At 50.6% G+C, this 24,806-nt stretch overlaps 2 protein-coding genes across 2 annotated transcripts; both read left to right on the top strand.

Annotated features, from left to right (window-relative positions):
• The first annotated feature begins 3,555 nt into the window (after window positions 1-3,555).
• On the top strand, window positions 3,556-13,637 carry Prodh2 (proline dehydrogenase 2). Its single transcript, XM_020168298.2, has 10 exons — window positions 3,556-3,827; window positions 3,902-4,098; window positions 4,184-4,322; window positions 4,410-4,496; window positions 10,763-10,843; window positions 10,926-11,081; window positions 11,159-11,325; window positions 11,756-11,866; window positions 12,537-12,622; window positions 13,404-13,637. The coding sequence occupies exons 1-10, from the start codon at window positions 3,654-3,656 to the stop codon at window positions 13,571-13,573; spliced, it is 1,368 nt and encodes a 455-aa protein (XP_020023887.2). The 5' UTR covers window positions 3,556-3,653; the 3' UTR covers window positions 13,574-13,637.
• A 3,376-nt stretch (window positions 13,638-17,013) lies between these two features.
• On the top strand, window positions 17,014-24,782 carry LOC141418188 (inactive serine/threonine-protein kinase TEX14-like). Its single transcript, XM_074058622.1, is given in 16 exon segments — window positions 17,014-17,116; window positions 17,711-17,854; window positions 20,957-21,137; window positions 21,434-21,599; window positions 21,671-21,825; window positions 21,907-21,967; window positions 22,040-22,091; window positions 22,094-22,163; window positions 22,235-22,327; window positions 22,678-23,013; window positions 23,089-23,234; window positions 23,307-23,500; window positions 23,821-23,855; window positions 23,909-24,086; window positions 24,119-24,525; window positions 24,628-24,782. Coding segments are annotated over 16 exon segments (2,424 nt in total). The 3' UTR covers window positions 24,731-24,782.
• Window positions 24,783-24,806: the final 24 nt, after the last annotated feature.

Below are 24,806 nucleotides of genomic sequence, written 5' to 3'. Positions count from 1 at the left end.
TTAGCATTTGCAAAGCCGGGGAATCCATCCCCACCTTCCCCCCACACCTTCCCCCGCCCCATTTGGAGACAATTGGGAAAATTTGAATGTGGATGAGGTATTCAGTACTAAGGAATTGACTTTTTTCTTTGTGGCACTGGAATTTGAACTCAGGGCCTACACCAGTTCTTTTTTGTGATGGGTTTTTTTTTTTTCAAGATAGGGTCTTGAAAACTGTTTGCCTGGGCTGACTTCAAATTGTCATCTTCCTGATCTCAGCCTCCTGAGTAGCTAGGATTACAGGCGTGAGCCACTGGCACCTGACTTTGTTTGTTTGTTTTCCCCCAGGACTACAGGCATGCACCACCACCTGGCTAAGCTTGGATATTTTCTTATATGTGAGACCAGCATTGTGGACACGTGGGAGAATGTCCTCACTCTTAAGATTTCCACGCCGATGTGTCCCCAGGTCTGTAACTTACTTTTAAATGGTTGGAGAGAGCCTGTAGAAAATGGTAGGGAGGAGGCTGACAGAGTGGCTGGCAGAATGATAGAGCACCTGCCCAGCAAGTGTGAGGCCCTGGGCTCAGACCCCAATATTGTCCCCCCCAAAAAAGATAAGGAGTGCTGGGGTGCTCAGTGGTGAGTGCTTTCCTAGTTCACACACAAGTTCTTGGGTTCCATCCCCAGCACTGATAGATAGGTAACAGATTGATTAGTTAATTAAAAAGGGAAAGAGAAAGAAAAATATGGTAATCTTATTGAATTTAGATGGAAGATATTTAAGTGGTCTCATAGTTCCTTAAACTTCCCTCTCTCTCTCTCTCTCTCTCTCTCTCTCTCTCTCTCTCTCTCTCTTTCTCTCTCTCTCTCTCTCACTCTATCTCTCGGGTCTCACTGTGTTACTGTGTAGCCCAGGCTGGCCTCAAAGCCTCAAACTCACAATTCTCCTGCCTCAGCCTCCTGAGTGCTGGGATTATAGACATGAAACACCATACCCAACTTAAACATTTCTTTTTTATTGCAAAATTTTCTGCTAAAATGTCAGTGGACATGAATAAGCCATTAATGATGGGACAATCTGCAAATGTTAAAAATGAGGCAGGGACTGGGGCAGGGCTCAGGTGGTAGAGCACCTGCCTAGCAAGTTCAGGGCCTTGAGTTCAAACCCCAGTACTGAAGAGAGAGAGAGAGAAAGAGAAAGAGAGGCAGATCAGCCAACTATACAGAAAATTAACAGGACCAAAGTTGTTTTTTACTTAAAGATCAGCAAGATTGGTAAAGTCTCCAGCAGTTAGATTGCTCAAGAGAAAAGACAGAGACCAGAAATTACCAACAAGAATAACAGAATATAGCCAGTGTTGGTGGCTCCTGCCTGTAATCCTAGCTATTTGGGAGGCTGAAATTGGGAGGATTGCAATTTGAGGCCAGCTTGAGCAAATAGTTCACAAGACTCCATTTCCAAAACAGGGTTGGTGGAGTGGCCCAAGTGTTAGAGTGCCTACCTAGCAAGTGTGAGGCCCTGAGCTCAAACCCCAGTACCACCAAAAAAACAAAAAAATTACCATCTCCAAAATAACCAGAGTAAAATGGACAGGAGGTGTAGCTGAAGCGGCAGAACACCTGCTTTAGCAGCAGGAAGCCCTGAGTTCAAACCTCAGTCCCACCAAAAATTAAAAAAAAGAAGAAGAAAAGAAGCCAGACATGGTGGGAAATGCCTATAATCCCAGAACTTGGGAGGATGAGGCAGGAGAATTTTGAGTTCAAGGCCAGCCTGGGCTACATAGTGAGACCCTGTCTCAAAAACAAAACAGCAACAAAAGGGATGAAAGAGGGGCTGTGCCTCTAAGTTCTGTAATCTTTAATGCTCCAGAGAACACTGTTCACAGCCCTGTGCCAGCAGAGTGGGTGGTTTTAGATGAAATGGCGTTTCCTTGCAAACCCCGGCATCACACAGGACCAAGCAGAAGACGTGAAGAGCCCTCATTTATGAGAGGAGCCGAATTCACTCCTGAGAACCTTCCCGGGGCAGCAGTGCAGTGCAGCACCTGACTGTCCTGTGCAAAGACTTTGGTTCCAGCAGCCATCGCAAACACACGCACGACAACTTCAAAGAAAAATCCAGGTCCAGATGGCTTCGCTGGTAAATTCTATCGAAGATGACAGGAAGAAATAACGTGAAATCGTTCCAATTTGAGACATATGTGCTGAGATATGGTTTTGATCCCTCAAAACTCAAAGTTAGAAAAAGCAGGCAAAAGCGTGCTATTAATATTTTCTAATTTTAGGGCTGGCGGAGTGGCTCAAGTGATGAGTGCCTGCCCAGTACTGCCGAAAAAAAAAAAGCATATTTTCTAATTTTTGTAATAAAAAAAGGAAATACATAGGTTCTTCCTTCCCTCCTCCCCCCCTCCCTTTCTGATCTGGTTTTTGTCACTCAGTTCTGTTGTCACTGAAGAAAGATGGCTGAAAGGGGCAGTTAAAAGCCTGAGCCTGGAATCCGGGGAACAGACATTAAATCCACACTTGGCTACCAATTGGCTGTGTGACTTTAAGCAAGTATCTCCACCTCTCTGAGCCTCTCTGCTTTTAACGTCTGTGGATTAGGGGTTGTGCAGTGAAGGATTAACCTTGTTCCTCTCCTGAGAGGTAACCGTGATGCCCTTGCAATGTCACCCATGATGGAAGCATCTTTGTTTACCTGGGGGCCTCGGGCTACATAGTATCAACTTTGCTGCTGTTTGTTTTTTGGTGATACTGGGATTTGAACTCAGGGTCTTTTGCTTGCTAGATGGGTGCTCTATCACTTGAGCCACTCCACCAGCCCTTTTTGCCTGGGTTATGTTTGAGATAAGGGCTTGAGCTTTTGCCCAGCCAGTCTGGATGGAGATTGACCTATTTGTGCTCCCCTCACAGCTGGGATGACAAACAAGATCAACTCTTGTTTTTCTTCTTTATAGTCTGACCATCCATGTTTGTGTCTCCAACACTTTATCATAGTTTCATTTTCCTTGTTTTCATATTTATTGATCACAAACAACACATCCTATCTGGTGTCTGGCTTCTTTCACTCAACATGGCACGTAGAAGATTTGGCCACGTGGTTGTGCATATATTAGTAATCCATTCTTTTTCGTTACTATATAGTATTCCAATGTATGAATATACCACAATGTATTTATCCATCTTCCTGTGATGGAAATTTGGGTGATTCCCATTCAGGGATATTATGGACATTCTTTTCTGGTGCACATGTTCTCTAGAATAGAGAACAGTCAGGTTATAGATATATTTTGAAATTTATTCAATAACACCACATTCACTGTTTCTAACTGTAACATGAAGCAATTGCAACAAGAGAGGATATGTTGCTTGCTCAAAAGCTCCAAGCTAAACCACCTTGAACCTTGGGTCCATGTGCTCACTCTGCAGCTGTGGTGGGTGGTGATACTGAAGGGGAAGATTGGGGGTTCTACAGGGGGGTGTCCTTTCCTGTTACTGTTATTCTGACCTCTGCCCCTATCAGTTAATAATTAATTGCCCCTCAACCAGTCTGTGATCCTAAATGTTTTCCCAGTTAATCAGTCACGGTCCCTGGCTGGACTGGAGACAGTTGGTACACCTGCTGCCTCCAAAGCCCCTTCCCCTCGTGTGGCGGCCACAAGGGACTTACCATGCTCCAGACCTGTCGTGCTCTCTGTTCCCAAGCTGGGCCCCCAGCGGGGAGCTGGCAGCCCCTGTGCTTTGATCGTGGGTCCTTCCGCCTCAAGGGCACGGCCGAGCTGATGCGGGCTCTGCTGGTGCTGCGGCTGTGTGCCTGGCCCCCTCTGGTCACCCATGGACTGGCGGTGAGCAGTGACCCCGAGGCCTGGGTTAGAGGTTGCATGGACCTGGCACTGAGCCTTTGATCCCTGTCACCCAGCTCCAGGCCTGGTCTCAGCGACTCCTGGGCTCTCGGCTCTCGGGGGCTCTTCTCAGAGCATCCATCTATGGACAGTTTGTGGCCGGGGAGACGAGGGAGGAGGTGAGGGACTGTGTCCGGCAGCTCCAGGCCCTGGGCCTCAGGCCTCTGCTGGCAGTGCCCATTGAGGAGGAGCCAGATTTGGCTGCTAAGACCAGGTGAGTGGGGGCCAGGGCCAGGAGGGAAGAGAGGGGCAGCAAGGGCTTCCCAGGCTCCAGGCCCTGACCTCTGCTGGCTGGGCAGTGAGGCCTGGTATGAGGACAATCTTAATGCCATGCTGCGTTGTGTGGATCTGTCACGAGACCTGGTGGGGACCCCTGGCCCCTCGGGGAACACCGTCATGCAACTGAAGATGACAGCACTGACCAGCACTCGGCTCTGTGTAAGAGACAGGCAAGATGGGGAGGGAGGCAAGGAGGTGGCTGTTCACTGGGACCCTCTCACCATGCCACCCGCCACCCCGTTTCAGAAAGCGCTCACCTCGTGGATCAGAAGACTGGGGGCCTGCCCGGAGCTGAGCCCTGAGAGGCTGGCTGAAGCCATGGACTCCGGACAGGTAAGAAATAAATGTCGCTGTCATCAGGGGTATGGCTGAAATGGACAGAATATGGGTCACCAAGGGCTCTCAGGGAGGCAGCTGGGGGCTGGGATCTTCCAGAGGACAGATGAGGACAGTGGCACTTTCTGGACTTGAAGACAGAACATCAATATTTTATCACCAAACACAGCTGTACAGATGTGCTGGCTGCACGCAGGTTCCCGTTAGACCAGTGGGACTTTCTTTCTCTCTTTTCTGTCCTCTTCCCCCCCCTCCCTTCCTCCTTTCTTTCTTCCTTCCTTGCCTTCTTTCTTCTGTGGGACTGGGGTTTGAACTCAGGACGTGGTGCTTGTTGCAAAGCAGGTGCTCTAGCACTTGAGCACACATCCAGTCCAGTTTGCTCCGATTATTTTGGAGATGGGGTCTTGAGAACTATTTGCCTAGGCTGGCCTTGAACCCTGATCCTCTTGATCTCAGCCTCCCAAGTAGCTAGGATTATAGGCATGAGCCACAAATGTCAGCTCTTTCTTTTTCCTTCCCCTTCCTTCCTTCCTTCCCTTCTTCCCTCCCTCCCTCCCTCCCTTCCTTCCTTCCTTCCTTCCTTCCTTCCTTCCTTTCCTTTCTTTTTTGGGGTAGTTTTGTTGAACCCAGGGCCTTGGACCTGCCAGGCAAGCGCTTTACCACTCGAGCCCCACCCCCAGCCCAGCCAATGAGCTTTTGTGTATTCATTCGCACATTCCCTTTTGTCTCCACCTCCCATCTCTTCCCTCCTGCCATTGGCAGCCACTCCATCTCGGTAAGGAGTATCTTTTTGTTACTGTGATTCTGTCTTGACAAGTGTCCACTATGTAGGGGACACATTTCATTGTGAAAAAATGTCAAACATACAGAAAAATAAAAAGAATTGAGCAGTGGGCACCCATCTACCTGTCACCTTTAGTATGCAACTATGGAGTCATTTTTCAGTAGGTAGATACCAAAATCTGAGGACGTTCAAGTCCATGATAGAAAAACCTGTATACACCATGCGTACCCTGCAAATGCCCCGATTACTTATATTCCTAGTGCAATACAAATGGCATGCAATAGTTGTTATGGTGCTGCTGGGAGTGGTGGCTCATGCCTATAATCTTAGCACTTGGGAGGCTGAGGCAAGAAGATCTTGAATGCAAGGAAACTTGGGCTACATAGCAAGTTCGAGGTCAGCCTGGGCTACACTGTGAGACCCTATCTTAAAAAACAGAAAACAAGCCGGGCACAGGTGGCTCATGCCTATAATCCTAGCCACTTGGGAGGCTGAGAGCCAGAGGATTGAGTTTTGAGGCCATCCTGGGTAAAAAAAAAACAAACCCCAACTTTTTGAGATCCCATCTCAACGTCTCAATGGCAGAAAGTTGGCACTCGTCTGTCATCCAAGGAACAACAGCAGGAAGCATAAAATAGAATCAAGGTCCAGGCTGGCCTGTGCAAAAAGCCAGAACAAATACTTTGAAGCCTCAAAATAACCAGAACAAAAAGGACTGGAGGAGTAGCTCAAGTGGTAGAGCACCTGCCTAGCAAGTGTAAAGCCCTGAGTTCAAGCCCCAGGCCCACCAAAACAAAACAAAAACAACCAAGCCCACGAACAACAAAAACCCAGTAGTTGTTATACTGTGTTAGTTACAGAAAGCAAGTCTTGCACGTGGATGTAGAGATGCAACTTTTTTCTTGAATATTTCCAACTTGCCATTGGTTGAATCCATGGGTACAGAGTCACCTGCGCTTGCTTTAAGTCTTACCTGTCCCTCCCCGGTTCCTCTGTCCACCCACCAGCCTGTCTCATCTCATGATGCCTTTCAAACTTGCAGACGTCAGGGTGTGAATCACTAATCAGAGCGCACTAATTACTTACAGCACTTTTTTCTCTTTTGTATAATGCAATATAAAAATTGTAAATATACCCCTTGATAAGCTTTGAAGAGTACACATCCCTGAGTAATCCAAATCCCCATCAAGTGTGGAACACTTCATCACATCGATAGGGTCTCTCGAACTATTTGCCTGGACTGGCCTCGAACAGTGATCCTTCTGATCTCTGCCTCCTGAGTAGCTAGGATTACAGGTGTGAGCCACTAGAGCCCAGCTTGCTTTTGTTTTTTGAGACAGAAAATTTGGCTATCTAGCCCAGGTTGGCCTTGAATTCACCATCCTACTGCCAAGTGATGATTACAGGCCACACCTGGCTTGTCTCTCTCTCTCTCTCTCTCTCTCTCTCTCTCTCTTTCTCTCTCCTCCCCCCCTCCCACTTTGGTGGGACTGGGGTTTGAACTCATGGCTTTACCCTTGCAAAGCAGGCTCTCTACCACTTGAGCTACACCACCAGTCCATTTTGTTCTGTTTATTTTGGAGATGGGATCCTTTGAACAATTTGCCCGGGCTGGCCTTGAACCACGATCTTCCCTATCTCAGCCTTCCAAGTAGTTAGGATTACAAGTGTGAGCCACCAATGCTGGCTAGCCTGTCTCTTGAACATGAAGACTCCCTGGGGCTAAGTCCTGTCCCTCTCTTATTGCTTCCCTTACAACCTCAGTTTCCCTCCTCTGCACTAAGGATGACCACAATTCTGTCTCTGGCCCCAGCCTTTCCTCTGAGCCTCCTGGCCCCTCCCTGTGAACCTGAATCCTATGGGCAGCTTCAGCGTTTCCCCAAACCCGCTCCTCCTTCCTGTCCCCATCTCAAGGCAGCCCGCCATCCCCCATCTCAGATCAGAACTGTCGCCTGCCCCATTCTCCACACCTACTGGCTCCATAGCACAGGCTGTCCTGTCACTGCCATGTGTCAGACAAGATGTGACAAATGTTCAAGGGAATGAATGAAGTAATTTTTAGCAACATATTAATAGTGGAGGGCCTGCCCTAGCGTGTGGTGTGGAGACGGCCCCTATGTGGGTGGCTCTTGTGAAGGGAAATCCCACCAGCTACTGACACCCCAGAACCGCCCGAGACCTTGCCCCCAGTCAGGAGGGAGGGGACTCTCTTTCTGGGGAAAGGAAACTGGGAAGGGTGCCCTAGGTCTTCCTTCCTACTAGAGAATCAAAGCATTCTCCCCCAAGATGGGAGCACAGCAGAGTCCAGACCGGCCTGCCCTGATGGGGGTCCACTAGCGGGTGTAGGCTTATGTCGTCCACGGGGACCCTATAGGACATAACCAAATTTTTTCTCTTTTTCTTTCTTTTTTTTTTGAAACAGAGACTTACTATGTAGCACAGACTGGCCTTGAATTCCTGATCCTCTTGCCTCAGCCTCCCAAGGGCTGGGATTACAGGCATACACAACCAGGCCCGGTTTATAGTACAACTTTAAGTCCCACCTGTGCTTGTTTCATTTTTTTTCTTTTTCTTTGCTTTGCAGTTATTAAGCATGATGAAAATCAGTATAGAAAAATACTAAGGACATCAGGTATAAGATGAACTAGCTGTTCCAGTATTTTCTGGCCTGTTTCTCTACCGCTTCAATTTCTTTGAGCCAGGTGGAGTTCCTTGACTTCCCAACAGCCCCCACTCACTCTTTTTTTTTTTTTTTCATTTTTCTTTTATTATTCATATGTGCATACAAGGCTTGGTTTATTTCTCCCCCCTGCCCCCACCCCCTCCCTTACCACCCACTCCACCCCCTCCCGCTCCCCCCCTCAATACCCAGCAGAAACTATTTTGCCCTTATCTCTAATTTTGTTGTAGAGAGAGTATAAGCAATAATAGGAAGGAACAAGGGGTTTTGCTGGTTGAGATAAGGATAGCTATAGAGGGCATTGACTCACATTGATTTCCTGTGCATGGGTGTTACCTTCTAGGTTAATTCTTTTTAATCTAACCTTTTCTCTAGTTCCTGGTCCCCTTTTCCTATTGGCCTCAGTTGCTTTAAGGTATCTGCTTTAGTTTCTCTGCGTTAAGGGCAACAAATGCTAGCTAGTTTTTTAGGTGTCTTACCTATCCTCACCCCTCCCTTGTGTGCTCTCGCTTTTATCATGTGCTCATAGTCCAATCCCCTTGTTGTGTTTGCCCTTGATCTAATGTCCACATATGAGGGAGAACATACGATTTTTGGTCTTTTGAGCCAGGCTAACCTCACTCAGAATAATGTTCTCCAATTCCATCCATTTACCAGCGAATGATAACATTTCGTTCTTCTTCATGGCTGCATAAAATTCCATTGTGTATAGATACCACATTTTCTTAATCCATTCGTCAGTGCTGGGGCATCTTGGCTGTTTCCATAACTTGGCTATTGTGAATAGTGCCGCAATAAACATGAATGTGCAGGTGCCTCTGGAGTAACAGTCTTTTGGGTATATCCCCAAGAGTGGTATTGCTGGATCAAATGGTAGATCGATGTCCAGCTTTTTAAGTAGCCTCCAAATTTTTTTCCAGAGTGGTTGTACTAGTCTACATTCCCACCAACAGTGTAAGAGGGTTCCTTTTTCCCCGCATCCTCGCCAACACCTGTTGTTGCCCCACTCACTCTTTGGAATCCCCATCAGAAGACTGCAAGTTAGGGACAGTTATTATTGCCACTTCACAGTGAATTCATGCTTTGCATGCTTACTGGGCCTGCTTACCTGGTTTCAAATACAGTGATAGGGGGTAAAGACAGTGGTGACCAAGACAGACAAAAGTCTCTGCACTCACAGCAATTAATTACTAGTTCAGAGCAAGAGTCTCTGTCAGCTGGGGTGTAGCTCAGTGGTAGAACACACACATGTGCCAGGCCCTGGGCTCAATCTCCAGCACCTCCAAAACAACAAACAAACAAACAAACACAGCTAATTACTTTTAAAGCCAGGCATGGTGCACTCAGGAGGCTGAGGGAGGACGATCATGAGTTACAGGTCAGCCTGGGTATATAGCAAATTCAATGACAGCCTGGGTTGCATATCCAGATGCTACCTCAAAAAAAAGAAAGAGAGACTCTCAGTCATTAAAACCAAAAGTCAGCTGGGTACGGTGGCTCACCTTTATAATCCCAGCTATTTGGGAAGTGGAGGTAGGAGGATCATGATCCAAAACCAGCCTTGGTAAAGCCCAAAAGGTCTGGGAATGTAGCTCATGTGATAGAGTGCTTGCCTAGCAAGTGTGGGGCCCTGCGTTCTAAGCCCGTATTGCAAATAATAACAACAACAGGTACCTAGAGCTTGTTTCGTGCTGGCACTGTCCCGTCCTTATCATGTCCTGGCACAGCTCACATAGTAACCAGGAGAAGGGCTTCAGGTATTTTGTGTGTGTGCAGTAGTGGGGCTTGAACTCAGGACCTGCACCTTGAGCCACTCCACCAGCCCTTTACTTGTAATGGTTTTTTTGACATAGGGTCTCATGAACTATTTGTCTGGCTTGGCTTCAAACTTCGATCCTCCTGCTCTCTGCCTCCTGGGTAGCTGGGATTACAGGCGGGAGCCACTGGCGCCCAGGCAGCAGAGGTTATTAACACTGCCCGAGGTCACATAGTAACTGGTGGATTCGGATTCAAACCCAGAGTCTGGCCTCCTAGCCATTGTATTACACCTCAGCAAAGAGTATCTATTGTTTCATTTTTCTTTTCTTTCTTTCTTTCTTTTTTTTTTTTTTTCCGGTACTGGATGAACCATGCCCCCCAGGTCTTTTTTTCTTCTTTCTTCTTTTTCTTCTTTCTGCTCTTCCCTCCTTTCCCTTCCACTCCCCTCCACTCCCTTCTCTCTTTGCCCAGGCTGGCTTCAAACCTCGAGCCTCCTGATCTCTGCCCCCTGAGTAGCTAGGATTACAGGCATGAGCCACTGGTGCTCAGCTTTTTTTTCCTCCTTCTCCTCCTCCTCCTTCTTCTTCTTTTTTTTTTTTTTTGCAGTACTGGGGCTTGAACTCAAGGCACACACCTTGAGCCAATCCATCAGCTCTTTTTTGTGAAGGGATTTTATGAGATAGGGTCTTGAGAACTATTTGCCCAGGCTGGCTTCGAACCTCGAGCCTCCTGATCTCTGCCCCCTGAGTAGCTAGGATTACAGGCGTGAGGCACTGGTGCCCAGCTTTTTTTTTTTTTTTAAAGTTTTGAGACAGGGTCTCCTTATGTAGCCCAGGCTGGCCTGGAACTCACAATCATCATGCCTCTGTCTCCTGAGGTCTGGGATTACAGGCATGCATCGCCACACCTGGCTTGTTACCTTTCTGACTTCTAGCAATTTCTAAACTTTCCCTGCTTTCTGGGTGGTGGGAAAAGGGAGACTTAGGCCTTGGAAGGGTCCAGCAACACCAGGCCTCCCTCATGTCCCCTGCTGCCCCTTAGAAGCTCCAGATCTCCTACCTCAACACTGAGCAGAACCAGCACCTCCAGGCCTCCCTGAGTCGCCTGCACCGGGTGGCCCAGGTAAGACCTTCTGCTGAGACCTAACTCCTTGCCCCTTCTGGACCTCTCCTCTGGAACACTGACCACCATGTGTCCCCCTCAGCATGCCCGGAACCAGCAGGTAAGGCTCCTGGTGGATGCTGAGTACACCTTCATCAACCCTGCGCTTTTTCTACTGGTGGCAGCCTTGGCCCAGCACTGGAACAGCCCTGCGGAAGGCGGGCCCTGGGTGTGGACCACCTACCAGGCCTATCTGAAGGTGGGTGTGCTCTGACTGTGGTGGGGGAGAGCTAGCCAGTGCCCTGACCCACCTGAACGTGCCCATGTGCCTGGCAGGACACACATGAGCAGCTGGCACAGGACGCCGAGGCTGCACACAGGGCAGGGCTGGCCTTTGGAGTGAAGTTGGTGCGGGGCGCCTACCTGGACAAGGAGAGAGCGGTGAGCCAGCTCCAAGGCAGCGAAGATCCCACCCAGCCTAACTATGAGGCCACCAGCCAGAGGTAGGACTGGGCCAGGACTGGCAGAAATAATGGAACCATGTCACTTTCCATCCAAATAGCAGCTCCCTGCTCCTTTCTTTGACCCCATGCTCCTCTGCGTGCCGTCATTCATGCAGCCAGTTCCCTACTTGGGACATGTGGGCTAATCGTGTTCTGTAAGTGATGCTGGGTCGATCCACATCTTGTGAGAGTGACACGTCCCCTTGCTATGAGACTGTCATGAGTCAGAGACTTCACACACACCTTTGCCTCCCTCCTCAATCACACCCGCGCAGATAGGAGAGTTCCCATAGCAACAGAAGAGGAAAGTGGCCCAGCGATGGCCTGTCCCTTGGAGCTGATGTGTGTGAAAGGAAGGTGTACAGGAATGCCCACTCCGTGAGTCCCCAGCCACCCTCGCCGGGTAGGCTCAATGGAGCATCTCTTTCAGTTACAATCGCTGTCTGGAGCTGATGTTGAACCAAGTGTCTCGTCGTGGCTCCATGTGCCACCTCATGGTGGCTTCCCACAACGAAGAGTCTATTCACCAGGCAACTAAGCGGTATGAGAGGGATGGGAAACAGATGCCCACAGGACAGGGACGGGCAGAGGGTGGAGGTGACGGGGATGAGCCTAGCTGCGCCTATAAGTATGAGCTGGACAAAAGCATTGTCCTTTATTTACTGGGTCACGGACAGGTCCAGGGACTGGGTGGGACTTGCTGGGAAGTCTTTGGGCGGCTCGTTAGAGTGACAATTATTCATCGTTAAATTTGGAAATACAGACATCCTTGGGTATCCATGGATGAGAGGTACGGGAAACAGACCCCTCATCCCTATGGAAACCAAAATCCATAGCAACCAAAATTCTCGGGTGCTCAAATTCCTGATATGAAATGATACCGTGTTTGCATATAACCTATGCACACCCTCCCACATACTGTACATCATCTCAAGATTACTTTTAATCCCCAATACAATGTAAATGTTGTCATGCACTACACAGTTTAGGGAATAATCACAAGGAAAAAAATATGTACACATTCAGTACTGACAATTTTCTTCAATCATTTTCCATCTTTGGTTGGTTAAATCTGCCAATTAGGAACTGTGGATTCAGGGGCCAACTGCACTTCAAAATTTGCATTTCTGAACTAGCCATATGGGTTTAATGGCTGACTAGTGGATTCGATCCTACGACTGTGTGGGTTGACAGTGTGGCCTTCTCTGTAGCATGTGGCAGCTGGGCATTCCTGTGGATGGGCCCGTCTGTTTTGGACAACTTCTGGGCATGTGTGACCATGTCTCCCTGGCACTGGGTATGTTAATAGTCCATCTCCTCCAACCCTCCCTGCCCCAAGAGCCTGCAGCTGGATCCTCCCGCAGCCCCTCCAGACAGATCCATTATCCCAATATCTGAGGCCCTTGCAGTGCTGTGCCCTGTGTCTGCTGTCTGTTGTTTCTGCTGGTTCTTCATCAGTGTCATGTTTCCTGTGTCCTTTGTGATCTTGATTGAGCTGCTTCTGGGGCCCGAGACCAGAAGATTTATGTTTCCTCTTTCGGGTGTCAAGGTCTACCAAACCACTTTAGCTTAAATTCACAGCTTCAGCTGTCTTCAGACAACAGGGATGCAAATTTGGGCTTCGAATATGTGAGAGGGAAGGTTGGCTTCTTGCTGACTCTCGTTCTGAGACTGTAGCTTTTTTGGGGTTCAAGCTTAATTTGGGGGACGTTCTTTGTCACCATCACCTCAGTCAGGATGACAGTGCAGCTGTACCCTCATAACTCTGGGAAATCACCAAATAGCAGCTCAATTTTACCTTCAGGGCAGAAGTGGCTCTCTGTGTGTCCTTTCTCTGGGTTCTCACTTTCTCTCAATTCTTGGATTGGTAAATTCCTTGCTCACTTGCCAGCATTTTAATAACCTTAAGAAGATTTCTTTTAAATGTTTGCTCTAAGACTTTTACTTTTTCAGTGAGAAATTTTGTCTAACCACCTCGTTTGCCATGTTCTCAGAATTGGAAGCCTCTGTTACAGGTGACACCTGGGGACACCTCTCCCTAAGCCTGAGCCCATGCCCTGCCAACACTCTCCCCCTAGGGCAGGCTGGCTACATGGTGTATAAGTCCATTCCCTATGGCTCCCTGACGGAGGTGATCCCCTACCTGATCCGGAGGGCTCAGGAGAACCGGAGTGTACTGCAGGGTGCCCGCAGGGAACAGGCACTGCTCAGCCAAGAACTGTGGCGGAGGCTGCAGGGGAAGGCCTAAGTGTACCCTACTGGAACTCTTGGGAGTCAATAAAGGTCAATAAAGTTCCCAAGATACTACCCAAGCTGCTGTCCTGCTTGCCCTGAAGCTGCCTCATTTGGAAAAGGACTCATTTTGACCTCAACCAGCCTGAGTTCAGGAGCTCATGGCTCAAGAAAGGTGTTAACTGGACAAGGGAACACACGCTTGTAATCCAAACACTTGGGAGGCTGAGGCAGGACAATGGAAAGTTTGAAGGAAGCCTGGGCTGCATAGCGAGACTCTGGAGAGGGAGTAGAAGTAGGGAGAGAGATCTTTAGAAGGTTATATCCCATAGCAAGGGACTGAGAAGACCTCTCCCTAACTCTGAGGCAGACCATCCTGGAATGGGTGCAAGAACTTTCTTCATCTCACTGGATGCCCAATGAGGAGCACAGAAGAGCAGACACTGAGTCGCTAAAGACAAGAGGCTTTAGCTGAACCCACATGTCCAGGGAGGGGCCACTCTCAGTTAATAGGCATAGAATGAAGCTCTTTCTGACCTAGGTTCTGAGGTGAACACAGCTGGGGACACACAGTGACACAACAGTGACAAGGACAATCTTGGCCCTGTCTCACAGGGCCATTGGTCCAGTAGGGGATCAACTACCTTCAGACAATGACAGCACTAGGGGCCATCACAATGTGTCTCCCATAGTTCATAAAAATAATAGTAAAGCTGGGTTCTGGTGGCTCACACCTGTAATCCCAGCTACTCAGGAGGCAGAGATCAGGAGGAACGCAGTTCAAAGCCAGCCCAGCAAATAGTTTGTGAGACCCTATCTCAAAAAAACCCATCACAAAAATAGGGCTGCTGCTGGGCGCCAGTGCTCACGCCTACAATCCTAGCTACTTAGACAAGAGATCAGGATGATCGTGGTTTGAAGCCAGTCTGGGCAAATAGTTCTGAGAGACCCTATCTCAAAAAAAAACCCTTCACAAAAAAGGTCTGGTGGAGTGACTCAAGAATTAGGCCCTGAGTTCAAACCCCAGAACCATACACACACAAAGAAAGAATAATAGTAATGATGGATGTGAACATTCAAAGGCAAGGGCATGTGAAAAAAATAGAGAAATGTGATGCAGACTGGGGAGTGGGGAGATCAGGATGGAGGAGCATACAGAACCAGATGATACAGTCTCAGGGTGCTGGGGAATCAGGAGGGTTACAGGTAGGGGAGGGACAGGGTCAGGTTTAGTTATGGGTGGGACAGAGAGGGATGATACAGGATGGCAGGACCATGTGGCATGGAAACGCTTGATATGAGACCCAGATATATATTAAAACAAATCAGGCAAGGCTCCCTATTGGAGCCTCAACTCAAGCTGGCTAACTGGAGTCAAAGGGAACTAACACTGACCAGAAGTGACCAGGCTGTTCACTCGAACAAAGGAAGAAGCAGCTTTCATTGATTTTCTGTAGTGGACTAAAGATTGGTAATTGTCCATTAGTTATGGGCAGTTTCAAAAGATGTTCTTCTTGTGCACAAGCATTCTTGCCTTGCACTTGGTGGGCTAATGGTGGTTATCTCCATTCGGGAACTGCTGAGTTACAGCTGGCTTCATCATCTTGCATAAATGTCCTGACCTTATGATAGGACTGAGGGACTTCCAGTGCTTGAGTTGCTGAGAAAGCACAAGGGTGGTGTAGAAGAAACACACATCCACTCCAACAGGCTGTAGGCCAGGTTAGCCCTATATTTTCGTCTTGGAGGAAACATTTCTCAAATGATCAGCATGTCTACATGCAGAGCTGTGGAGTCTGACTCTAGGTGGAGGAAGCAAAGGGGAAAGACATAGTATGAAGACAGATGTCAAACCTTTCATCCCATTTCAGTCATCCATCAGCTCTCTAGAGGCTCGTGTAGAATCAGTGTTTTAATAAAAGTGGCCAAGTTTCTGCAACATAACCTAGGCAACTGTTATCATAACCCACGTGGCAGAAGCATTTTCTGCAGTGGAACTGTTACTGGGCTGAGTAGTTTAAGAAGACACTAGTCTAGAAGACCCTGAGTCCTTGTGTCACCTGAACAGGGAACGGGACAGAGACACAAATTGCAAAACCGTAGCAAAACTTTATTTTGAAAGAAAAGGAAGAAACAGTAAGGAAAAAAACAAAAACCAAAACCCACTGCCAGAAAAGCTGTGGGCCTCTGCCTAATAGCAAAGAGGCATTGATTAGCAAAAGTTTATTGAAAGAAAAGAAAAAGAAAGAAGCACCTCAAGGGAAGCAGTGGGCCCTTGCCAGGTGGCACAGAAGCATTGATTTCTTTAAGCCCAATTTATAAATTCTAAGGTGGGAAAAATCTGGGTAATCCTTAGGGAAGGGCTAGGGTGGCTGGCAGGTACACTTAACACAGCCTTATCACGTAACAAGGTATATTCTGCGTATGTGCTTATGCTAATTCTTAGGCCTTTAATTGTATGTATGAGATGTGACCAATATTCATGAGATCCTAAGTAAGAGGACTTGGCCTGGGAAGTCAAATTGGGGGCATGCGTTTTTTAACAAGCAAGGCAGACCCAAAAGCACCTCTTATGGATGCTATCTTGTTGTGATACTTACCACCACCAGGGTATTTACAACTTAGAGGGTATTTATTGCTCTAGAGACAGTTCAGGGCCACACTGGGGTGCCTGTTAATTTTGTTTGCTTAAGAGAAGAGTGCCCCGGTAAGTTATTTCCCCTGCCTGCTAACCTGCCTCAGAACTAGTGGCCACTAATGCATTGCCATTGCAGCCATATGGGGCTCCTAGCCTGGAAGCATTCTGGCCTTGTGGCCTAAGGTGGTGTTTCATGACAAAGCTGTTGGGAGTACCAGGACGGAGGCAGAAGAAAACACATCATGCTTTTAACTGGTAAGGCACCAAGGACTCAAAGTTTACATGCCTTCTGTCCCCTTGTGGTGTTTCTTACCTGTTTCAGACACAGGCTGGGAGCCCAGGGAAGGTCAGAACAGGGCAGGGAGTGGGAAGGGGAGGAGGAGACTGAAGAGCATGGGCCATGGGAGGGAAATGGCCAGGGAGAGGTGCAGGGCTTTCATTTAGAAAGGGTAGCAGGACCAATCCTGAGGTAAGGCACTGAGAAAACAGTCTGGGGAAGATTCTGAGGCCATCGTGGGACCCAGTGGGTGTGATATGGGTGGCGACGTCCAAGGGAGGCGTCCTGAGGCCCTCAGGTCTTGGCTGGGGGGAGAGGATGGAAACTGTCCACAGACACTGGTGTGGCACATGGGGACACAGTCAAGGACACTGTACAGGGGTCAAGAAGGTCCTGACTGCCTCAAAGAAGCCAAGGCAAAAAACAAGAAGGAAGGAGTGTGCAGAGCTGAAAGCTCTGGGGTAGACATAGCTATTCCTGGGTGGTCATTCCAGGACGTGCGGAGGCCTCCCTACTGCGCAAGCGCATAAGAGGTTTGCGCATGCGCGCAGGGAAGTACGCATGCGCCCAGGCTTCCCGCCAGACGCCTTCTGCTGTGCCGGGGTCACGTGGCAGTCACGTGGTGCCCACCATCCATCCTAACGGTAGATGCCAAGCCACCTGGACTAAGGTCTGGGCCTAGAACTTTTTAGTGCTTCAGTGGGGGGAGGTGAACGGACTTCCGGCCCCTGAACTCTGCCCTCAGATCCGCCCTGCCCTCCCTTTCCACCCCTCCTACAGTCTTGGACCCCACTCCATTCTGGAAGCCCCACCTCCACCCTCAGACTCCACCCCTTTACAGCCCACCCGTCCGCAGGCCCCGCCCACAGAGCCCCGCCCCCTGCTGTAAGGTGCCCGCTTCTTCCCGCCTTTTTCCTTAGCCTACTTTCCCAGCTCCAGCCGCCCTGGCAGCCCTTCTGTTACTACCCTTGCCTGTTCTGCCCCAGCCCTCAAACCCCCTCCCGGCCACCATGTTTCCTTAGGTCCCCGTCAGCTCTCAGACTCCGCTCACCCTGACCTTCGGGTCTGGGCGCCCCACCCCTCCGCCCCAGGCCACCCCTGTTCTCCTGTTCTCCCATCAGACCCTCCTGAAGCCCCTTCCCAGCTAGCCTGCTCCTCCAGCCAGCTCGCTCTTAATTGCTCCAGACATGCCGCCCCTCTCCTGTCCCCATGAGACCCCCTAGCTGATCTCCGCCCAGGACGTGAGTGGGCACCGCAGATGCCCTCGCGCTTCCCCGTGGACCTGGGCTCCGTGCGGGATCCGGATGCCCAGGTGGGCCGATTGCATCGCCTGGCTGTGGCCGGGGGCCCGAGCTGGGTCCTGGCCAGGCTCCTGCGGAGAGGTGAGCGCCTGGCTCCGGGTGGAGGGTGCAGCTTCAGCAACTGTGTCCCGGGCACCTGCTGTGTGCCAGGCTCTGATCTGAGATGGAGATTTAATCTGGCCTCTGGATTGCTGGGAATGAAATCTAGTGATGTCTAAAAGGAATGAGGAGAGCCGGCGCGGTGGCTCACGCCTGTAATCCTAGATCGCGGTTCGAAGCCAGCCTGGCTTCTCGAAAAAAATCCATCACAAAAAAGGTCTGGTGGAGTGGCTCACGGAATAGGCCCTGAGTTCAAACCCCAGTATCAAAAAAAAAAAAAAAAAAGCTATGGGCAGACACTTGGGAGCTGGTATAGCCTATGCAAAGGCCCCAAGGTCAAAATGAAGCAGGCATGTGTGTGAGTAGCGGCAGGACTGAGGCTGAAGGGGCAGCAATTGGAGACAGTAAAGGTCCTCAGGTCGGTGAATTTTGTTGGATTTTGTTCTGTGTGTTTTGGGAAAACATTGAAATTCACATTTCAACGAACGTTAACAATTTCCAATCTCCCTGTTTTTTGATTCTTGTAAGTTGATTCTGTATCTGATCACTTTCTGAACTTAATAGTTGTAATTGTTGATCCTTTTGGTATTTTTGTTATCTGAAGATGGCGACAGTTTGGTCTCAGTCCTTCAGTATTTAAATTCTGTGCCTGGAGTTGTGTGCATGTAATCCCAGCACTCAGAAAACTCAGGCAGGAGGATTGGAGGTTCAAGGCCAGCTTGGACGACATAGCGAGACTATCAAAAACAAACATTCTAATTTCTTTTTCTTAAAGTATTGGCCAGAGCTCCCAAACCATATTGTTGGTGGACATCTTTTTCCTTGTTCTTTTTCCTGTACTGAGGCCTCACGCTTGCTAGGCAGGAGCTCTTCCACTGGAGCCACTCCACCAGCCTTTTTTCCCTTGTTTCTAATGTTAAAAGGAGTGAATCTACATTTCCGCACTAAATGTGCTCGCTGGTTTTTGGTTTATAATTTTTACCAAGTAAAAGAATTCCCATCTCTGTTTCCTAGGGTGTTTTTTTTTTCTATAAGTAGGCATTACATTTTATCAAGTGCTTTTTCTGTATCTACTCAGTTAAGACGTGTGAATGTGTTTTATTACACTGATAGATTTTATGGTGGATCATCCTTGCTTTCTAGGGATAAATCAGTTTTGCTTTAGAGTTTTTGCCTATGTGATCATAAATGGAATTGATATGTAACTTTATTTTCTAGTACTGGAAACTTGTCTGGTTTTGGAATTAAGGTCAAACTGGTCTCATAGACGAGCCTTAGAGTTTCTTGTTTTGGAACAACTTGTTCAAGAGTATCCAGTCCTTGAAATGATTGATGTTTTAAGAAGATGGCAATCAGAAAATATTTACAATGAAAAGGAATAGCCAACGTACATGGCCCTTTTCATTAGCACTCATTTCTAATGGGCATCTCATAAGTTTGATATGCATTTTAGAAAGATACTGTTTACCTGCAAACCCTTTTCAAAAATAATGCCTACCTGACTTGTCTCTATATGTCAGGTAATTATATTTGGAAAACTAAGACACTAACTTTAAAGAAATAAAAAATTCAGGTGGCTAGTCTTAACAAAAGACAGTGCTTTATGTTATAATTATAGCTTTGGTCTCGTGTTTGAGAAACATTTATCTATGTAAAACATATTTTTGAGTAAAATGTTTGGTTCTATATTCTTTTCTGTAATTATGCTTTCAAGTTCTTACAGATGCATTTGGTTGTTTGTTGTCATATAGTGCTTTTTTGGTGTCCACATCTTATTCCCCATTTCTCACTCTGTCACCAGTGAATAAATGTTTGTGCCACTTTCAGGGTAGAATTGCAGAGCTGTGAGGTCTGTGGTTTGAGTTGCCATGGCTGCTAGAAAGTTGTGCTTTCTCTTTCCAGCTGTTTACTACTTCCTGGAAAAAGTAGTAGCTCTCTGTAGCATTGTGGACTTTCAGTGGAACCAAATTTTTGCCATTAAAAACTGGCATTGAACTATATATTGAGAAATCAATTAAAATAAAAATTTTTACTTTCAAAAAAAAAAAGAAGAAGAAGATGTCTTTGGCCAGGTGCTGGTGACTCACATCTGTAATCCTAGCTACTCAGGAGGCAGAGATCAGGAGGGTTGCAGTTCGAAGCCAGCCCAGGCAAATAGTTCGCAAGACTCTATCTCAAAAAAACCTTCACAAAAAAAGGGCTTCTGGGGTGGCTCAGGGTGTAGGCCCTGAGTTCAAACCTCAGTACCGCAAAAAAAAAAAAAATATATATATATATATATATATATATATATATATATGTCTTTGTGATCAAGATGAGTGTGGAACCAGCTAGGAAGCCATTGCAAAGGTGGCAGGCTAATGAGTAAAATGTGACACAGTCAGTGATGTGGCATTCAAGATGTGGAAGGCTCACATTTGGATAGATTTTGTGGCAGAGGCCAAGGTGAATTGGACCACATGCATGATTGGATAGGTGTGCAAAGCCAAGGACACCATGCTTTTGCCCTCCTTGGGATAGGGCCTAGAGACAGAGGAAGTGGAGTGTGGGAGAAGAGACAGGGCTTGGGGCAGAAGGTGGGTGGCCAGGAGTGGGGATCTGAGTAGGATGCTGGGGGCATTGACACAAGCATGGACATGGGGGTGCAGGGGTGGGGGTTGCTATCTGGATTTAGCGCTTAAATGAAGTGTTCAAAACACTAAGTGAAAGACCTCCTGGTAAAATCCAGAGTTTGCTTTTCTGGAAGATTTGGAGGCTGGCCACATGGGACTGTATGTACAACACCAAGTTACAGCTGAGTGTGTGGAGGCTGGCTGTCCTGCACAGTGCATGAGACTCCATGAAGTCCCCTTCCTCCTGGCTCCTGGGGACCTTCATGTGATTTCAACACTTCTGAGATGGGGGATGGATGTTTGTGTGGCAGACAGATGTCACCCCTTGTTCCTCCTCCGTGGATGTCCTGGTGATTCCTGATGCACCGTGTTGAGGCAGAGTTCTCAGCAACTGGAGGGCAGAGGTTCCAGGTCACAGAGATGATACCTGGGGTCAAGGATCAGTTAGCCAAGGAGGGACATTAGAGGCTAGGAATTGGCAAGTGTTGCCCCAGGAGCCTGGGGCAGGGATGCTCAAGTAAGGCTCGCTGCCCCTCAGTTGTCCAGGTGGATGGCGAGAACTCCGCTGGGCAGACGGCACTCTTCCTCGCTGCGCTGCTGGGCCGCAGCTCTGCCGTGCAGCTCCTGCTGGCCTTTGGTGCCAACCCCAATCAGTGAGTGGACAGACCCCCATGCTCCGGGCCTGCTCAGAGCCCAGACACAACTCCCCTGCAGGCCCTAGTTTTGTCCTTGTCCTCTTAGTTAGCCCCTCCTCCCCCCCAGTGACTGTTACCATTCTCCTGGTGCCGCCATGCCCACCGTGAGCCTTGCATCTCTCAAAGGCCCCGGTTCTTCCTCAGGATGCCCTCCCATCCTGAGGCCGTGTCCCAAGTTCACAGGACACTTCCCATGGCCAAGGCCCTCACCCTGCCTCTCCTGATCCATTCCCACCCTCATCCTCTCTGCCCAGCCGCTGCCTGGACGGCAGCACACCAGTACACGCAGGTGCCTTCTCAGGCCGTAGCCTGGTGGTGCTGCTTCTGCTGCAGGCAGGTGGTGACCTGCGTCTGCACGACCAGCAGGGTCGCACACCTCAAGACTGGGCTGAGCAGAGTGGTGCCAAGCAGAGCTGGGAGGTGAGCAGTGGACTGGAGGCGGGCGGCAGCATCAGAGCCAGTGCCATACCCAGCCCCCTTCCCCCATCCAGGTGCTGGAGCTGCTGCAGCTGTGCCGCACCCGCCTGGCAGCGCTAGTGCACGGCAGGATGTCGGTGCTCCTGGCAGCTCTGCACCGGCCGCAGACCAGCTCTGGGCACAGCCTGTGTGGCTCCCTGTCCTCACGACGGGCGGTGCAGGCAGACAGGTAACGGTCCACACCCTGGACCGCGCCTTCCCTCCACATCCTGCCACTCCTGACTGACCCGCAGCCTGCCCTTTACCCCAGGGCACTGAGGCCAGGGCAGATCGGCAGATCCCCTCAGCCTCCAGCCTTGGGGTTTGGCCAGGTAAGTGGGGAAGGTTGGGGAGCAGGGCCCACCAGTCCCCTTGGTGCCTCATGACATTGCCCCTTCCCCCAGCTGAGCAGCCTGCAGCCAGTGGCACTGGCAATGGGCACTCCTCTGGTGGACCCCGGGAGCTGCTGCCGGCTCAGGGCGAGCCTGACCGCACCTACGAGAGCAGCTCCTCCTGTGCCCTTGCAGAGCCCCTGCCCCCCTCCTTGCACGCCAGTCCCACCTTCTGCCCTGTCCTTTCCCCCACTGTGCCACCTCCAGCCTCCTGTGGAGGGGCCACCCTGTGACTGTGCGGCAGCTGAAGACCCCTGGAGCCCATCCTGATGTGCTGTTGGCTGACCTTCAGCACTGCAGGTACCCAGTCCTGGCCTCCCCTGCCCAGCCTGCTCCCACATGCGTCTACGTGCTAGTACCAGGGAGTGTAGCACAGTCACAGTGGCATTAGTCTCTACCTCTGAGCCAGCACCTGTCTGAGCCCTCTGGCAGGAGTGAGCCACCTTCCCGCAGTGGAGTGGGTACCAGGTCTGTGCTGTGTCCTGTAGGCTCCAAGGAGGGCGTGGTGGACAGGTCCATGGGCTGTGTGACTGAGAGTCTGTCTCTCTAGTGTAGAGGCTGGTGTAGATTGTCCCTGTCTGTGGTGGGTGGCCTGTGCCCATGAGCGGGGTGGGGCCTGCTCCTGAGGGGACTACTCTGCTCTTGCCCAGCACCCTGCACCACCCTAGCCTGCTGCTGCTGCTGGCACTGAGCCCCTCGGTGGACCTGTCAGGGCTGTGCCTCCTCTTTGAGCCCGTGTGGCTGGGCTCCCTGCACGTCCTGCTGCACTCACATAGACCAAGTGAGGAAGGGTCCCAAACAGTGCCAGGCCTGCCGCCTGGCCGCCTGCTGCTGCAGGTGCTGGAGGCGCTGCTGTTCCTTCAGGCCCGCTGCTGGGCCCATGGTGGCCTCAGTTCCCATGCCGTGCAGCTGGTACGGCCAGGCCTGGTGAAGGTGGGCAGCCTGGAGCATGGGCGCTTACTTCGGCCTCCCTGGCTGCAGCTCAGGTGAGAACCTACCTGCCCTCCTGCCCATGGCCCTTCCAGCAGCTCCTGGCTCACCATGCCCCTTGAACTCCACAGACCACGGCAGGCTTGTCCAGGCCCAGGGCTGCCCCCACCTCCAGAACTCTACCCATGGCTGCCACTTGAGCTGATCTGTGGTGACGAGCCCACTGCCACCTCAGACCTCTACAGCTTCTGCATCCTGGCCCAGGAGGTTTTCACTGGTCAGTGACCCTACGCCCTGCCCCACAGAGGCACCCCAGCAGTGTGGGTCCCCTGATCCTACTTCCTTACAGGAGAGCTGCCCTGGGCTGGGAAAGCAGGGTTGGAGGTGAAGGCTAAACTGGAGGCAGGTGAGAGCCCAGCCCTGGACCCTCTGGTGCCAGCCCCCTACCAGGCCCTGGTTCAGGCTGGGCTGGGGATTGGACCTGCTGAGCGCTGGGGCAGCCTGCAGAGCACGCGATACCTGCTGCGGGAGGCCATGGCCCAGGTATAGGCAGGTCCTTGGAGGAGGGGGCATCATGGAGGCCCAGCAGGGCCCATGTCCCCACCCCCAGTCTTCTTCCCACAGGACCCTACTCCTGAGGTCAGCTCTCTAGTGGAGTGGACAACACTCTCCCTTGGACCACCAAGCTCCTTACCAGGTGAGAGGGCAAGGAGGGGCCATGGTGTGTGCGGGCACAGCTCAGCTGTGCCTTCCCATTCCAACCAACTGGTCTGTCTCTCCAGAGAACCTGTGCTGTGAGGCAGCACCCAGCACCATGATCAGAGCTAGGCTTGTGCCCCCAGGTGCTGTCCCATCCAAGGTAGGAGCCAGTGGAGGAATCTGGGGGACCAGGGGAAGTGTGGGGCACCTGGGCAATAGGCTCTCTGCCATTGTTTTCTGCAGGCCCTGAAGAAACCTGGGCACAGCTTGGGACTCGGGCAGCAGCTTGACTCTAGGCAGTAGCCCTAGTCCCAGCCCCAGCCCTGGCCCCAGCCACATCCCCACAGACAGGGTCAGCCTGCACTGCTGCCTGGAGACCAGTGCAACAGTATGGACACCCCTTGGCGCCCATTGCCAACCTGTGACTCCCCACTCCCAGTAGTTCCCTGGCTCCCTTACCTCTGGCCAGTGACCCCTAGGGGCTTTCAGCTGTCCCCTTCCTCAGTGACCTGTGAGCCCAACCAACCCTGCTTTCCCCAAGGCCCTGCCATGCCCTGCAGCCTTCAGGAAGCAGTCTCCCCTCAAGCTCTGTGGAGCAGTTTAACAGAAGTTCTCAGTCAAGATCCAAGCCCTGCAGGGGCTGCTGCGGCACACCCAGGGCTGCCCCACTGGAACCCTCAGCCCTGTGAGCCCACCCTGTCTCCTGACCCCCAGGGAGGCCTCCCATACCCGGGGAGGCTTCCGGCAGGAAGGGCCATCCAGGGCCCCTTCCCACCCGCCCAGCTCCACTCAGTGGCAGCTCCAGCTCCTCTCCTGCAGGCACCCAGTACAGAACTGATGAGAGGAGGCCTTGTCTCCAGCCTGCGGAAGTAAGCAGGGAGCCCTGGTGGGGGACCCCCGGGCTCTCCCTCCCTCCCTCCCTCCGTCCCTCATCCCTGAGGTAACCCCTGGGTGTACCCCTGTCCACCCAGCCCCAGGATGGATCTGCTGGAGGAGATCATGGCAGAGCTGCAGAATGGATGCCACCTGGGAGACAAGCCCAGCCTCAGCCCCACTCCTGGCCCAGATTCCTAGGGAGCTCACAGTCCCTCCCTGCAGATTTCCCACAGTGTCTGCCCCAAGGAAAGAAAAAGTGTGAAGCCCCGTATCT

This window comes from Castor canadensis, chromosome 16, assembly GCF_047511655.1.
Source record: "Castor canadensis chromosome 16, mCasCan1.hap1v2, whole genome shotgun sequence".
In the NCBI taxonomy this organism is placed as follows: domain Eukaryota; kingdom Metazoa; phylum Chordata; class Mammalia; order Rodentia; family Castoridae; genus Castor; species Castor canadensis.
Note: the sequence above shows the minus strand (reverse complement) of the source record. Positions and strands in the feature narration are given on the sequence as shown.